The sequence below is a fragment of the Oncorhynchus mykiss genome, chromosome Y (genome assembly GCF_013265735.2).
Source record: "Oncorhynchus mykiss isolate Arlee chromosome Y, USDA_OmykA_1.1, whole genome shotgun sequence".
Classification (NCBI taxonomy): domain Eukaryota; kingdom Metazoa; phylum Chordata; class Actinopteri; order Salmoniformes; family Salmonidae; genus Oncorhynchus; species Oncorhynchus mykiss.
This window is the reverse complement of record NC_048593.1, coordinates 28,869,901-28,887,081: the sequence shown is the minus strand read 5'-3', so window position 1 is coordinate 28,887,081 and position 17,181 is coordinate 28,869,901. Positions and strand designations below refer to the sequence as shown.

The 17,181-nt window shown below is 44.2% G+C and overlaps 1 protein-coding gene across 5 annotated transcripts in view; it reads right to left on the bottom strand.

The window, feature by feature from the left end:
* The window catches only part of gabra3 (gamma-aminobutyric acid type A receptor subunit alpha3), a 140,909-nt gene that overhangs the window by 88,406 nt on the left and 35,322 nt on the right, over positions 1–17,181 (bottom strand). For 4 of the 5 annotated variants that reach the window (XM_036967506.1, XM_036967509.1, XM_036967510.1 and 1 more), the window contains exons 3-4: positions 3,324–3,445; positions 1,081–1,151 (exon numbers count right to left, since the gene is read on the bottom strand). In XM_036967506.1, coding sequence (XP_036823401.1) covers positions 1,081–1,151; positions 3,324–3,445 — 193 coding nt within the window. The remainder of the gene's footprint in view (positions 1–1,080; positions 1,152–3,323; positions 3,446–17,181) is intronic. The other variant, XM_036967508.1, reaches the window with a different exon arrangement.

The window sequence follows — 17,181 nt, the reverse complement described above, 5'->3', positions numbered from 1 at the left end:
GACATGTCTGGTGAGTATGCAGGCCATAGAAGAACTGGGACATTTTCAGCTTCCAGGAATTATCATGCTGAAACATGAGGTGATGGCATCGGATGAATGGCACGACAATGGGCCAGGATCTCGTCACGGTATCTCTGTGCATTCAACTTGCCATCGATAAAATGCAATTGTGTTCATTGTCGATAGTTTATGCCTGCCCATACGGTAACCCCAACATGGGGCACTCTGTTCACAACATTGACATCAGCAAACCACTCGCCCACACAACGCCATACACTTGGTCTGCAGTTGTGAGGCCATTTGGACGTACTGCCAAATTCTCTTAAATGGAGGACGCTTATGGTCGTGAAATGAGCATGCAATACTCTGGCAACAGCTCTGGTGGACACTCCTGCAGTCAGCATGCCAATTGCACGCTCCCTAAAAACTTGAGACATCTGTGGCATTCTGTTGTGTGACAGAATTTACATTTTAACATTTTAGAGTGGCCTTTTATTGTCCCCAGCAAAAGGGGAACCTGTGTAATGATCATGCTGTTTAATCAGCTTCTTGATATACCACACCTAACAGGGATGTAAACAAATTTGAGCACCACATTTGAGAGAAATAAGCTTTTTGTGTCTGTAGAACATTTCTAGAATATTTTATTTCAGCTCATGAAACATGGGACCAACACTTTACCTGTTGCATTTATATTTTTATTCAGTGTATTATGAGCTGAAATAAAATATTCTAGAAATGTTCCATTAAATGAAAACAACATTAGCCTCATCCACATTCATGGCCTATAATCGATGATGTCATGTTTAGCCAGTCACTCACTATAGGATATGCAGTACAGCCCAGGGCAAGATGCTTGCAGCATTAAGTTAGCAGGTACGGATAGTCCAATCAATGTGACCTTACCTTAAAAACTCCTTCTCTATGTATTACATAATTGCAACAGTTTTGTCTCAAATATAGTATAATGACACAAAAAAAAATAGATTTGGGGTGAATTATTTGATAAGTCATGCTGGTCCTATAAGGGTCACATTCTGAGGATCTGGGTGCCGGACAGTACAGTAATATATCACTCACCATGTCTGTGTCTGACACTGGTCCAAAGCTGGTCACGTAGATATTTGTCCTCACCTCCGTCACACTCTCTGCTTGGACATGAGGAGAAGACAGAGGTAGAGTTTAAGTACCTTCCTTAAGGGACAGAGGTGTGCTCCATCTAAGATGGTTATCAGTCCTTATCGGACCCCCAGGCCGTACTGTTGTTCTGTCTACTTCAGGTTGGTTGTTGATGTCAATTTAGTAAAGTCAGCTCATTTTCCAAAACCAAATCCAATGACAGAGTCAGAAACATGAATGTTTGATGTCTCACCACTCAACCAAACAAGGCTGAACCTATGGAGGTAGTGAGACTTTGATTGAGGTTGTTTTTAGGGAGAGTGTTTGCATCATTATCACGGTCACAAACTGAGATGAGAAATCACAGGAATAATGAGGGTTGGCAGGACCACATTAAAATCATATTTAGGCCTGTTCACAGGGACTTGTTTGTATTGGTGTCAGATGATGCTATTCACTGTGCATTATACTAATGCACTCTATTGTGTATAATCCTTTAACTGGGAGCACTTCCTATCTGCACAGTCTGGGTAAACAACATTTCCTGTGTAATTGGGTGAAATGTGCAGTTTCAGAATAGAGTTAAGGACTGGAGATGAAACACAGAGAGACTGCCAAAAGTCTGCTGCACATGAGTCATCCTAAATGCGATGACGGACGTGGTGGGAATCACCTTTTACTTATAAGGTTTCCAATTACCAATTACTTTCCAATTCACTTTCATTTTATCGATTGCAGGATGTAAATGAACGAGGGGCTTTGATGTAAGGCTGTGAGTGGCTGTCTGCCAGTCGTTGCTCCGAGACTGAGTGAAACCGATGGAATGCTTCCAGAACATGCCGCTATGGAATCTAGAGTTCCCCTGGCAACATGACATTGGCCATTAATCAAAATGCACATGCCGAGGGCTTTGGAATACAGAATACGTCCAACACATTTGGAGGGCACCTGAAATTTCTCTGTCTGGGAGGTCGGAGACTCATGGAAAGTGCATAGGTGGCAGAGCTAGTGTGGCGACAGATTTATCATACATCCTAGTGGGGGTGGAATGGAGCCAGGGTGCTCACCACTGTCAGCTTAAAACATCACATGGATTTCATGTTCACACTCTCATAGACCTCTGACTGAGAATTCAAAATCACTTATAATAAGCTCCATTTAAAAAAAATCCACAATAAATGTAAAATCATTAGCACATGGTCTTATCACCACCCTAATGATGATGTAGCATTAGATGATGTAGCGTTAGCATTAGCTGATGTAGCATTGGTTGATGTAGCATTAGCATTAGCTGATGTAGCATTAGCATTAGCTGATGTAGCATTAGCACTGCTTCCGCCAGGACAGGGCAGGGCCGTCCCCAGTGGGCAGGAAATCAGAGCTCTGCTGGACCTCTGAGATCTGAAGACAGGGCTTGCAAGCCAAGTGTCAAGAAGCTGCTGTTTTTAATAGGGTCTTTGTGGCATTCTGTTGGCGATAACCATCTCCTTGTGAGGAGGATCAATCATTTCACTGTTCCTAAAAGCAATATGTTCAAGATCAGAAGAGATGTAGCATACTCTCACTGTGATCAGGGAAACTGAGCTGTTAATGACACCACTGTATGGCTCTGAAGGATCAATGGAGGTCAAGCTGACAAGGGACCCAATTGTTCATGGGGTCACAGCTCCAAATCCATCACTGCACACCACGGCTAGCTTCCTGGCTCGGTGAGCCTGGGCTGTCAATGCGGGGAGGTAGGGAGGAGGAAGGGAGGAGAGGACTTGCAAGTGCTCTCTGTTTCAGTAGAGGCAGTGGTCAGTGGCTTGTTTCTAACTAGATGGATATTATTTGTACCTCACTCCTGATCCTGGGGCACCATATCATGTGTTCAAGCTTTTGTCCCAGACCAGCACTAACACACCTGATTCAGCTAGTGAAGGTCTTTATGATTAGCAGATTGATTATTAAAACTAGCTTTAATAGTTTTGGGTAGTAGAGTCAGACAGACATTGCAAAAAGGTAATATGCTAGCTAGCTGATGATCTCTTTGAAGCAATATAATGTATGTTTCAAAGACAGTTTTATTAAAGTGGTGGATGGCAGACTCAGCAGCTTAGAGAGAATCCTACACATTGTTTGTGGCAGAGCCCAAAAGGCACTATTAGCAGTATGTCTGGCTCTGGTAGAGGTGGGTAGTGTCTTCGCTCAACAAACCAGCCTACCTCCTAGTCCGGGGCGAAGCCGGTTATCGTAGCCATCCAGAAGTCTGTCCAAGATCCGGGTGAAAATAGTGATGTTGTCTCTACTGTCGTCAGGCATCGGCTCTCTGTGCCCAACCACTGCCCTGCAGGCAGAGAGAGAGAGAGAGAGAGCGAGAGAGAGAGAGAGAGATTTAAATTGAACACAGCAGACATCTTTGAGTCTTTCCTGTACCAGTGGTTCCTCAGACTAGTCATGAGAAATACAGTTCCACCTGAACACCACGTGTCTGGCTGTCCACAGCTTCCCTCTGCACTAGTAATGAATATCCTTTTTACTACGAGCTCAGGCCAGACTATTGGAGAAACTACTGTTGTTTCAAACCACAGAGAGCTGTAGGGGTAATTGAACCTCTTCCTAATTCAACCTTCACAGTCATCGCTACCGCAATGATTAAGACACAAACATGTTGGGGTTTAATTTGAGGTGCTGTGTGGCAGCACACCACTCTCAGACATGGAAAGACCGATTGAAGTCCAAAAGGATTAGTAAAGCCTGTCACAGAGCTGCTGCAAACTCTGCCTCGGGATTTCTTCCTCCTTCTTTCCACATAATATTGACAAAGTATGTCCTAAATATGCAGTCAACCTCCGCTTCCTTAATTACCTTAAATATGACAAGTAATTATCTCGTTGTGGCCCTGGCCACCGTTCTTCAGTGAACAATGTTCTGGTGAGACGGAGGGCACCATAGATGCAGTACTGATGAGCTAATGAGTGCCATTTTCAATCAAACCCAGACCCCCTGAGGGATTGCTCTCTGACCTGTCTCCAGGTGACCCCTATCAACAAGCATGTCCGATGGCCGCTAACAGCTAACACTCACTTACATATAGGCATGCACCACACACAAGCACTCTCATATGAACACACATACACTACATGACCAAAAGTATGTGGACACCTGCTCATCGAACATCTCATTAATATGGAGTTGGTCCCCCCTTTGCTGCTATAACAGCCTCCACTCTTCTGGAAAGGCTTTCCACTAGATGTTGTAACCTTGCTGCGGGGATTTGCTTCCATTCAGCCACGAGAGCATTAGTGAGGTTGGGCACTGATGTTGGGCGATTAGGCCTGGCTCGCATTCGGTGTTCCAATTCTTACCAAAGGTGTTCGATGGGGTTGAGGTCAGGGCTCTGTGCAGGACAGTCAAGTTCTTCCACACCGATCTCGACAAACGATTTCGGTATGGACCTCGCTTTGTGCACGGGGACATTGTCATGCTGAAACAGGGCCTTCCCCAAACTGTTGCCACAAAGTTGGAAGCACAGAATAATCTAGAATGTCATTGTATGCTCTAGCATTAAGATTTCCCTTCACTGGAACTAAGGGGCCTAACCTGAACCATGATGAACAGCCCCAGAACATTTTTCCTCCCGTACCAAACTTACCGTTGGCACTGTGCATTCAGGCAGATAGCGTTCTCCTGGCATCCGCCAAACCCAGAATCGACTGTCGGACTGCCAGATGGTGAAGCGTGATTCATCACTCCAGAGAACGCGTTTCCACTGATCCAGAATCTAATGGCGGCGAGCTTTACACTACTCCAGCCAACGCTCGGCATTGCTCATGGTGATGTGTGCGGATGCTCGGCCATGGAAACCCATTTCATTAAGCTCCTGACAAACTGTTCTTGTGCCGATGTTGCTTCCAGAGGCAGTTTGGAACTTGGTAGTGATGGTGCAACCGAGGACAGGCGATTTTTACGCACTACACGCTTCAGCACTCGGCGGTCCCATTCTGTGAGCTTGTGTAGCCTACCACTTCACGGCTGAGCCGTTGTTGCTCCAAGATGTTTTCACTTCACAATAACAACACTTACAGTTGACTAGGACAGCTCTAGCAGGGAAGATATTTGACAAACTGACTTGTGGAAAGGTGGCATCTAAGACGGTGCCACGTTGAAAGTCACTGAGCTCTTCAATAAGGCCATTCTACTGCCAATGTTAGTCTATGGAGATTGCATGGCTGTGTGTTCAATTTTATACACCTGTCAGCAACGGGTGTGGCTGGAATAGCCAAAACCACTAATTTGAAAGGGTGTCCACATACTTTTGTATATATAGTGTACAACTTTACATGGGCATGTCGATGTGCATTCAAACAAATTATACAGTTATATCTACCATTTACATAGTACACTTCGTGGATTGACATGCACAAGTCCTCAACTGGCAGACAGACTAGGAATTGTGTTGTTTCAAGGGATGGGTACATTGGCTGTACCTCTGAAATCTCCTTGTCAGTGTACCAGTACTAACAGCACTGTTAAGACAATGTCAAAAAGGAAAAGGAAACTTTAATGATGACAGCAGGACAGACGCGTGTGTGTGTGTGTGTGTGTGTGTGTGTGTATCCACGCGTGCGTGTGGCACCTTGACGTATTAACTACTATTTGTGTTTCATATCCAATCATCTCAGACGCCAGTCAAAGCCAAAGAGGCCTCTGCTGAAAATGAAGCAGGTCTGATTGATAAATAGAGAGAAAGGATAGAAAAAGAGCTGCACTCTGTGTAACTCCACCGACATCTAATTCAATTCCTTGAGCTTAAAGAGGGGCTACATATAGATCCTCTGCATCCAAAGAGGATCGCTCTCTCTCTCTCCGAAAGGAGTTGCCACATTTATACAATAAACAATTTTTCCATAATGTTATCGAGCCAATTAAGAAGGAATATCAACGTAATAAAATGCAAAATGCGGTTTTCATCAAAATAATAAATTCTTGCGAACTATGACCTACATAATAAACTAATTTAAATATGTCGCAAGAGAAAATATAATTTGGCCTTGAAATTTTTACTCGTTTGACTGCTATGATTAAGCAATAAGGCACGAGGGGGTATGGCATATGGCCAATATACCACGACTAAGGGTTGTTAGTGACCCCCGAGTGGTGCAGTGGTCTAAGGCACTGCATCTCAATGCTTGAGGTGTCACTACAGACCCTGGTTTGATCCTGAGCTGTATCACAACTGGCCATGATTGGGAGTCCCATAGGGCGGCGCACAATTTGCCCAGCGTCGTCCGAGCTAAGGGAGGGTTTGGCTGGGGTAGGCCGTCATTGTAAAATAAGAATTTGTTCTAAAAGGACTTGCATGGTTAAATAAAAAAAATATTTAGCATTGCGGAGTGCCTGGATACAGCTGTTAGCTGTGGTATATTAGCCATATACCACAAACCACTAGGGTGCCTTATTGCTATTATTGTCACGCCCTGACTGTAGAGATCCTTTTATTCTCTATTTTTGTTTGTTTGGTCAGGGTGTAACTCGGGTGGGAAAGTCTATGCTTTCTGGTTCCTTGTTTTTGGCAGGGTATGATTCTCAATCAGGGACAGCTGTCTATCATACTTAGGCATTCTTTTTTCCATTTCTCAAAGTGGATTGTTGTCTTTGTTAGTGGCGTGTATAGCCTTGCAGAGCTTCACATTCGTTTTGTTGTTTATTGTTTTGTTGGTGACATTTAAAATAAAATAATGTATGCTTACCACGCTGCACCTTGGTCCGGTCATTTCCTTGACGACGATCGTGACAGAACAACATACCACAAATGGACCATGTGGCGTGGCTGGGAGGAGCAGACAGAGTGGGCATGGGAAGACATTCTGGAAGAAAAGGGAACCTGGACGTGGGAGGAGATCCTGGCTGGAAAGGATCGCCTGCCGTGGAAGCAGGTGGAAGCAGCGAGGAAGGCGGAAGCAGCTAGTAAAGGGGCCCAGCGTTACACAGGGTCACGGCTGGCAAGGAAGACCGGGAGCCACTCCTCAATTTTTTTTTAGATAGCTCCGCCAACCTCCCCGTGCTTACGGTAGGGAGCGTGGTACTGGTCAGGCACCGTGTTATGCGGTGAAGTGCACGGTGTCTCCAGTGCGCGTTCACAGCCCGGTGCGCTCTACGCCAGCTCTCCGCATGTGTCGTGCTAGAGTGGGCATCCATCCAGGACGGATGGTGCCAGCACAGCGCTCCTGGTCTCCGGTGCGCCTTTTCGGCCCAGGGTATCCTGCGCCGGCTCTGCGCACTGTCTCCGGTGCGCTGTCACAGCCCAGTGCGTCCTGTGCCTGCGCTCCGCACGTGCCGGGCCAAAGTGGGCATTCAGCCAGTACGAGTGGTGCCACCTTTAAGCACCAGATCTCCAGCGCTCCCCCACAACCCGGTTTGACCTGTGCCTGCTCCATGGACCAGGCCTCCAGTATGTCTCCCCAGCCTGGTGAGCCCTGTGCCTGTTCCATTGGCCAGTCCGGGGCCTGCAGCAAGGGTCCCCAGTCCGGGGCCTGCAGCGAGGGTCCCCAGTCCGGGGTCGGACTGACCGTAGAGATCCTTTTATTCTCTATGTTTGTTTGGTCAGGGTATGACTCGGGTGGGAAAGTCTATGCTTTCTGGTTCTTTGCCAGATTGACAGAGTCAAAAGCCGTGGCCAGGTTGATGAATACGGCTGCACAGTATTGTCTTTTATCAATGGCGGTTATGATATCGTTTAGGACCTTGAGCTTGGCTGAGGTGCACCCATGACCAGCTCGGAAACCAGATTACATAGCGGAGAAGGTACGGTGGAATTCGAAATGGTAGGTGATCTGTTTGTTAACTTGGCTTTCGAGGACCTTGGAAAGGCAGGGTAGGATAGATGTAGGTCTGTAACAGTTTGGGTCTAGAGTGTCTCCCCGTTCGAAGAGGGGGATGACCGCGGGCGCTTTTCAATCTTTAGGAATCTCAGACGATACAAAAGAGAGGTTGAACAGACTAGTAATAGGGGTTGCGACAATGGCGGCAAATAATTTTTGGAAGAGAGGGTTCTGATTATCTAGCCCAGCTGATTTGTAGGGATCCAGATTTTACAGTTCTTTCAGGACATCAGCGGTCTTGATTTGGGTGAAGGAGAAGCAAGGGGGGCTTGGGCCAGTTGCTGCGGGGGGTACAGAAGTGTTGGGGGTTGGGGTAGCCAGGTGGAAATGCTTATTGAAATTCTCTATTATCGTGGATTTATCGGTGGTGACAGTGTTTCCTAGCCTCAGTGCAGTGGGCAGCTGAGAGGAGGTTCTCTTATTCTCCATGGACTTTACAGTGTCCCAAAACTTTTTGGAATTAGTGCTGCAGATAGCAAATTTCTGTTTGAAAAAGCTTGCCTTAGCTTTGCCTAACTGACTGTGTATATTGGTTCTTGACTTCCCTGAAAAGTTGCATATCGCTGGCGACTATTCGAAGCTAGTGCAGTGCGCCACAGGAAGTTTTTGTGCTGGACAAGGGCAGTCAAGTCTGAAGAGAACAAAGGGCTTTATCTGTTCTTAGTTCTACATATTTTTTTGAAAGGGGCATGCTTATTTAAGATGGTGAGGAAGGCACTTTTGAAGAACAACCAGGCTTTTCAACTGACGGGATGACGTCAATATCCTTCAAGGATACCCGGGCCAGGTCAATTAGAAAGGCCTGCTCGCAGAACTGTTTTAGGGAGCGTTTGACAGTGATGAGGGGTATTCGTTTGACCGCGGACCCATAACGTACAGAGGCAATGAGGCAGTGATCACTGAAATCCTGGTTGAAAACAGCAGAGGTGTATTTAGAGGGCAAGTTAGTCAGGATGATATCTATGAGGGTGCCCATGTTTACGGATTTGGGGTTGTACCTGGTAGGTTCCTTCCAGTTCCCTACTGCCAATGACTGGAACGAATTGCAAAAATCACTGAAGTTGGAGACTTATATCTCCCTCACTAAATTTAAGCATCAGCTGTCAGAGCTGCTTACCGATCGCTGCAGCTGTTCACAGCCCATCCGTAAATAGCCCATCCAACTACCTACCTCATCCCCATATTTTTTTCAGTTTTTCTGCTCTTTTTCACACCAGTATATCTACTTGCACATCCATCACTCCAATGTTAATTGCTAAATTGTAATTACTTCGCCACTATTGTCCTATTTATTTCCTTACCTCTTTACATAATTTGCACACACTGTATACAGATTTTTCTATTGTATTATTGACGGTACGTTTGTTTATCCCATGTGTAACTCTGTGTTGTTTTTGTCGCACTGCTTTGCATTATCTTGGCCAGGTCGCAGTGTGCTTAAAACTAATAACACGCAAATGATTGTATTTTTCTTGTCTAAATTGAATACATAATTTAAACATTAACAGTGTACATTGGAAAAAGTATGTGAACAACTAGGCTAATGACTTCTCCAAAAGCTAATTGGAGTCAGAAGTCGGAGATGTTGGTTAGAGCTGCCTTGCCCTATAAAAACACTCACAAAATTTGAGTTTGCTATTCACAAGAAGCATTGCCTGATGTGAACCATGACTCGAACAAAAGATCTCATTAGACCTAAGATTAAGAATTGTTGATTTGCATAAAGCTGGAAAGGGTTACAAAAGTATCTCTAAAAGCCTTGATGTTCATTAGTCCACGGTAAGACAAATTGTCTATAAATTGAGAAAGTTCAGCACTGTTCCTACTCTCCCTGGGAGTGGCCGTCCTGCAAAGATGGCTGCAAGAGCACAGAGCAGAATACTCAATGAGGTTAAGAAGAATCCTAGAGTGTCAGCTAAAGACTTACAGGAATCTCTCTAGAACATGCTAACATCTCTGTTGACGAGTCTACGATAAGTAAAACATTAAACAAGAATGGTGTTCATGGGAGAACACCACGGAAGAAGCCACTGCTGTCCAAAAAAAAACATTGCTGCACTTCTGAAGTTTGTAAAAGTGCACCTGGATGTTCCACAGCGCTACTGGCAAAATATTCTGTGGACAGATGAAGCTACAGTTGAGTTGTTAGGAAGGAACACACAACACTATGTGTTGGCACAGTACCCAAACATCAAAACCTCATCCCAACTGTAAAGTATGGTGGAGGGAGCATCATGGTTTGGGGCTACTTTCCTCCCTCAGAGCCTGGACAGCTTGCTATCATCGATAGAAAAATGGATTCCCAAGACATTTTACAGGAGAATGTTAGGCTATCTGACCTCTAATTGAAGCTCAACAGAAGTTGGGTGATGCAACAGGACAACGACCCAAAACACAGAAGTAAATCAACAACAGAATGGCTTCAACAGAAGAAAATACGCCTTCTGGAGTGACCCAGTCAGAGTCCTGACCTCAACCAGAGGTCATGCTTTGGAATGACCTCAAGAGAGCACTTCACACCAGACATCCCAAGAATATTGCTGAACTAAAATAGTTTTGTAAAGAGGAATGGTCCAAAATTCCTCCTGACCGTTGTGCAGATCTGATCCGCAACTACAGAAAACTCTTGGTTGAGGTTATTGCTGCTAAAGAAGGGTGAACCAGTTAGGTTCACATACTTTTCCCAAACTACACAGTGAATGTTTTCACGGTGTGTTCAATAAAGACACGAAAACATATAACTGTTGGTGTGTTATTAGTTTAAGCAGACTGTGTATGTCTATTGTTGTGACCTAGATGAAGATCAGATCCCCAAAAATTTGACCAATTAATTTTTTATTTTACTAAGTAGGTCAGTTAAGAATTGTATTTTTATTTTCAATGACGGCCTAGGAACAGTGGGTTAACTGCCTTGTTCAGGGGCGGAACAACAGATTTTTACCTTGTCAGCTCAGGGATTCAATCTTGCAATCTTCGTGGTTACTAGTCCAACACTCTAACCACTAGACTACCTGGCACCCCATTATGCATAAATCCAGGTATTTCCAAAGGGTTCACATACTTTTTCTTGCCACTAAATATGGGTTGTATTTACAATGGTGTTTGTTCTTCACTGGTTGCCCTTTTCTTGTGGCAACAGGTCACAAATCTTGCTGCTATGGTGGCACACTGGATTTGTTTTCTTTGTGGGTCTGTGTAATCTGAGGGAAATATGTCTCTAATATGGTCATACATTTGGCAGGAGGTTGGGAAGTGCAGCTCAGTTTCCACCTCATTTTGTGGGTAGTGTCCACATGTGTCTTCTCTTGAGAGCCAGTTCTGCCTACGGTGACCTTTCTCAATAGCAAGGCCATGCTCACTGAGTCTGTACATAGTGTCATGACGTTGCCCTCTTTGGGTATAGCAAGCCCAATCCCCCTCTCCCTGCCTCCCCCTTGCCTCCTTCAACAAGGCTGCTGTGGTCAGAGAGAGGTCGTAAATTCCTGAAAAGACCCTGCCACATGGCCACATAGTATAAGAGGCAGAGTCAATTTTCATAGAGCACGAAGGAATTTCTTCTACTTCACAGAACTTGAGGTACAAACAAATTTCATGTTCCGGAGAAAGATTAAAAGATCGGTGAAGAATCCACCTACGAACTGGTCCGTTTGTTACAACTTGGGGAAGCTCATGGGAGACGGTTTGGCCACATAACCATAACGCTGTTTAAGTAATTGCCTCAGATATGAGGTTTACATCTAATTGTTGTATAAGATGAATGAGTGAGTATGATACTGTTTGTAAAATTGTGTAATATGATTTTGGACTGTTTAATGAAGGAAAATCCAATTCCCTTTTGATTTGAACTAAATCAGAGGACCGCCACTGAGCCCAGTTAGGGTCAGGCATCCTGGGACAGCCCCTTTTCTGCAATTCCGAATAAAACCCAACTTTGAGAAATTATCACCAGACCATGTTTTTCTCCATTAGGAGAGGACGAAGGTTGTAGACCATTGCTGAATCTTTTAACCATACCACGTGGCTAAACTCTTAGACTATCAATACCGACAGAATAAGAACAAGTCTTTGATATTAATTACTAGTCTGCAGCTAGGAATTCGGTATCATTGAACGCGAAGAACAACAACTGCCAAAACATCCATTCTATAACAACATGAATGAATGTCGCTCTGAATTATCCCCTCTAACCAAGACAGAGAGAGAGAGACGGACAAAACTCTTCAACAGAAACAAACTTTTCAACAAAGATCCCGACGACACAATTAGTGTAAATATATATATATTGATTGCAATTGTTCCCGAATGAGTGAGCATTCATGTGCAAACGATTAGCATTTCAATTGTTATAATTATCAACTTTGTAGTGTCTCATCTCAGTTGACCCCCACTTCCCCTTTTGTCTAACAAGCCGCGATGCCGGTTTAGCCCACTAGGGCACATTCCCCTATCATTTCTTGTAACCACATTTACCTTGTTTGTTTGTTTATGCATTTCTGTGAATTACTTAGTTAGTAATAAATAAATGATTTAAGACAATTGATGTATGGATGACACATAGCGAGGACTGGGTTCGTGCAGACAATTTACGTTTGAAATGAGACTAACGTGAGGTAAAGTAAATAATTCATTAATTCGAAGACTAATTGATCAGATAAAATATCTAAAACGTTATTTAAGGAAATTATAACTTTGTAATTTGAATATTTTTCCTTGGTGCCCCGACTTCCTAGTTAATTACAGTTACATGATTAATCAGTTGATCGCGTAATACTAATTACAGAGAATATTTGATAAAAACTATGTCTTCAATTTAATGATAGTAAAGACACGACAATAGTCAAACATTTTCTTAATTTTGGGTCAGTCACAGTGGTCAGGTATTCTGCCACTGTGTGCTCTCTGTTTAGGGTCAAATAGCCTTCTAGTCTGCTCAGTTTTTTTGTTAATTCTTTCCAATGTGTCAAGTAATTACCCCCTACTGCCACCCATCACCACCAAGGGCAACCCCCTCCCTTAGCCAACCCCCTCACACACCTCCTCAGCTGAGCCCACCACCGACCTATAGATACTGGTGTGCAGCATATCATATGACATGCCTGCTAACATTTAGTGGCTTCACAATATGACAGATTTATTTTGTTTGCCCTGTCTTTTCAGTGCCTTCCAGTTGTCTGTGCTCAGAGGAGATAAGGTGTCCAGGAGAGAAAGGGAACAAGTTGAACAATGCTTGCTAATGCAGCTTTGATTGACTCAGGGGACAGATGCTAAGTCTCAGCTGACTAATGATGAACAACATTTCTGTGCATTCTTCTTTTATCGACTTGAAGCTAATGAGGTCTTGATGAGTAGGGCGCCCTCTTTTGAAGAGGACTCACTGCTCTGAAAACTCAGCTCAGACTTTTATTAGGAGTCCTTCTGAAGCTCTGCTTGTGTTGCCTCTCTGGCCTTGCAGACAGATGAATACAACGGTCAACCAATGAATCTTAAAAAGTACTCAGAGTTTACAGTGTGAGTTTAAAGTCCTATAAAAAAGGGAGTGAGGGAGAGGGTGAGAAAGAAAAGGAAAGCGTCAGAAAATGAGTACAAATACATTGAGCCAGAGAAACAGCGTAATATAAGATCATACTATTCCCTGCCCCATTCTGCTGGCGCATCACATCTACCAGGGAGCAGCGACTAAAACCATTTGTTTGCTTTCCCCTTTTCTCCTAAAACCAGCTACAGAATCAGATGCCATAGAAAACAGCTCTGCTAATTTCTATAAAGCTATCCAGGAAACTGGAACAAACATCACGCTAAACAAGCAGCTTTATAAAACACAAACCAATGTGTTTATCTTGCCATTACCAAACTGACATGGGTCATGTCTGTGGGATGTTGTGAATGAGTCACAGGAACATAAAATAATGTCTCACTGATAGATGGCAAACATATGTGTCCCCATCTGTCCAGACAGCGGTGGGGTCTAGTTGCCTACCCCTGTCATACACATACTCTGGGTGTTGGAGGCAGTTTTAATACATTTAGCTCTTCATACAGCATGTTTAAGTGAATGAGCTAGGGAATGTTAAAATTGCATGATCCAAAATAGACTTGAGGCTTAGATCAATAACTCTTTAGAATAAAACCTCAATTTGATTGCTTTGGCAATCAGAATCTGATCACCCTGCCAAACGCAAGTAAATGTCACTTGCTAGAAGGCACTCTTCAATCTTCCTCTGCATGTTTAATGGGAGCGTTCTCTAGCCTCAACACAGAGCAGATCTATTAAAGGTGGTTTAGTACCTGACGTATTGGCAGCTTGCACCCTAAAGTACACCATTGGCCAATATACGACTCAGAAACAGTGGACTGACCCAGTGTACTGATCCAGAAGCCCTTGGCTCAAACACAATCTAGAAATCCATGGTTTGTCTATTGGATCTGCCTGAGTGTTGAGCCAAACCAGAGCTCTCTCTGCCCGGCAGCCGCTGCTGCTCCTCCAGCCCTCCACAGTCTGGCCAGCAGTCAAACACACTGGCTCTTGACTCTGGGGCCTCTGAGGAACATGTAACCTCTCTCACTTAACATCTCCCACTTAATAACTGACAATATCCTCTGACCACAACCCCATTCCAGTAGCTCCCCACTCCCCAGAAGTGACAGGTTAAAATAGGGTTAGGGCCCAAGAGCTTGGATATGCCTCCAATTGACGATCCTATTCAGGCCCTGGAAGGTGACTAAACAAAGCGAGAGGACCAGCGCCTGTCAAAGCAGACAACATACAGATGGTACAGCCATACTGTAGTCAGACAAGCATGGTGAAATAACACCCCAGGGAGGATTGAAAAGAAAATGTTGCACTCACAAATGACTCTGATCTACAGCGGAGTGTTTTGTTTGTTTTTGTCCCTCAAACATTAAAGTGCGATGTGTCCTTGGTTTAGTGCCTTTGACTAAATGAACATCTACTGAGCAGAGTATCAATTAACAATTGTACATAAGCATGCATAAAAACGTTTTTTTTTTTCTTCTGTTGGGATAATTATTACTAATGTATTACTAAGGCAGAATGTAACTCCGAAAGGACTTTCTTCATATTCGTTTCATAATTTTTTCAGTGAAACTTTCACCTTTTATGGAACGGCCCTGATTGTTAAGTGAACATTGTCTAACTGACTAACTTCCCAGAGAAATGTGTACATGCTTTACTGAAGCGCTCTGTTCTACAGACACTTGGTATTGATGCTTCACTTATTTTCGGCTATTCCCTTGTGTTCAAGCCAATGAGGCATGTTGGCATACCAACAGACAAGGTGCTGCAGAATAATTGTCAAGCAGAGCATGCTCCAACAAACTGGGCACATTGACTGGCTTTCAGATGGGAATCATATGTGAGTCCTGGTAGGATTTCAGCAGGGCTGTGTGGATCTGGAGGTGTGCTGGATCATACCAATAACTGTGCATTCCAACATAGGAATGTATCACAGTGTATCACAAAACCAGGGTGGCTTCTACCAAACCACTGTGAAATTAGAGAAAACATACCACATAAGACTGAAAACATAATGTCACAAAATAATGTCTATAGGAGAAAATGAAGTAAAATAATGTTCAATGTCTGTGAAATCATACTTGTCAGATTAAGGTGGGATCAATGACTAATGCAGCTCAATTTCATGGCAGTTTAACATGGCATAGCCATACTCTGCAGCACACAAGGTGTTGAATCAGCCATTGAGTTGACTCACGTTACTGTTCAGTAAGGAGATGGACATCCATCCCCAGTTGCTCTGGAGCAGGGTTGAGTTCTCTGTGTTCTCTGTGTTCACAGTGCAGCTGTGCAGACACACCCTCTGGGGGATCCATTGCGACTCTAATCTGATTCACAGATGCCTGCTGGGACTATTCACCAATTAGGAACTTTGAAGCTGACGGATCAATTACTCAATATATATCAACACAATGCCGCTGTTAGTTACCCTATCTGAAATTCTGGTAATTAGCTCAGAGATCAATAAACTGTGAGTAGGACGGAGAACTTGGGGAGATATGAGAGAATTTGCGATTGTTAAATCTCATAAATTAAATGTTCCCTGTGGATTATATGAGGGTGGTGCCTTGCTTCCTATTTTCTCCATTTCCATCTTAATGCTGAAAAAGGGAATCTCTGACAGGCAGCCAATTCATCCAACCGCAGACAGAGAGGCTAACCAAGTGAATACATAACCCTGGCTCAGCCCTGTAACACATTAACCTTGACAATGCCACCGTATCGTTGACAGAATGGTCTCTGTCCACCAAATCACATCTCAAAGTGAGCCCTTCCCTTCCATCCCGTGAATAATGCATGTGAGTTGGGGTGAGAAAGGGAGAGGAACCGGGGAACTTCAGAGGCGATGAATACACAGGAATAGCTGGAGTGGACGTACAGCACCTTCCCCCTCATAGCCATTGATTAAGTGTCACTTTGTCCGGTGGAGTTGAAACAGATTCCAAACAAAACAGACAACAGAAAAGGGTCTGACTGTTCACACTCGTTAGCCTGTGATTGCGCTGCGGAGGGCGTGGATTGGTGGCGAGGTTGTAAGACAACAGGCTGCTCATTCATCTGTAAAAGATGGATTGTTGTGAATAATAGTTTAATCAAGCCCTGCCTATCAGTGAGCGTGTGCAGTGAGGGATTGAGGGGATGCAGAGTGACAGAACCTAATATAGGGGATTTGTCTGTGACAACTTTATCCATTAGCAATGTCTCCTGCCTGCACTGTTGCTGATTTGGAGCCCGGCGATGGTATCAGTGGGCATCAGGGAGGCGGCAGGACTCAGGGAGAGACAGCTTTGCTGATGTGAAGAGATACTCTGGAGGTATAAGCACTCTGAAGTCTAAAAGGATTATTTACAAACTTGGTCATGGCTGGTACGCCTGTGCACTTACATTTTCCGTTCAGATCTACATTTCCAGAGACAGACACCACATCACAATAACCCATGGCCCTGCTCCCCTTCACTTCCTACCTAAAACGGAGGCAAAGCCTCACATACACCATGTGTTAATAAATACCATTTTCTGAGTGAAGATTGCAGTGCAAGGACGCTGCTTACGTGCACTGTGCTGTCTTTCAAGTGATTGAGGACGTCTCGTTGGTATGCACCGAGAGGATGCTTTGACTAAATCCACCCCAGTCCCTCAGAAAATATTCATTTATATGCCCCTGGC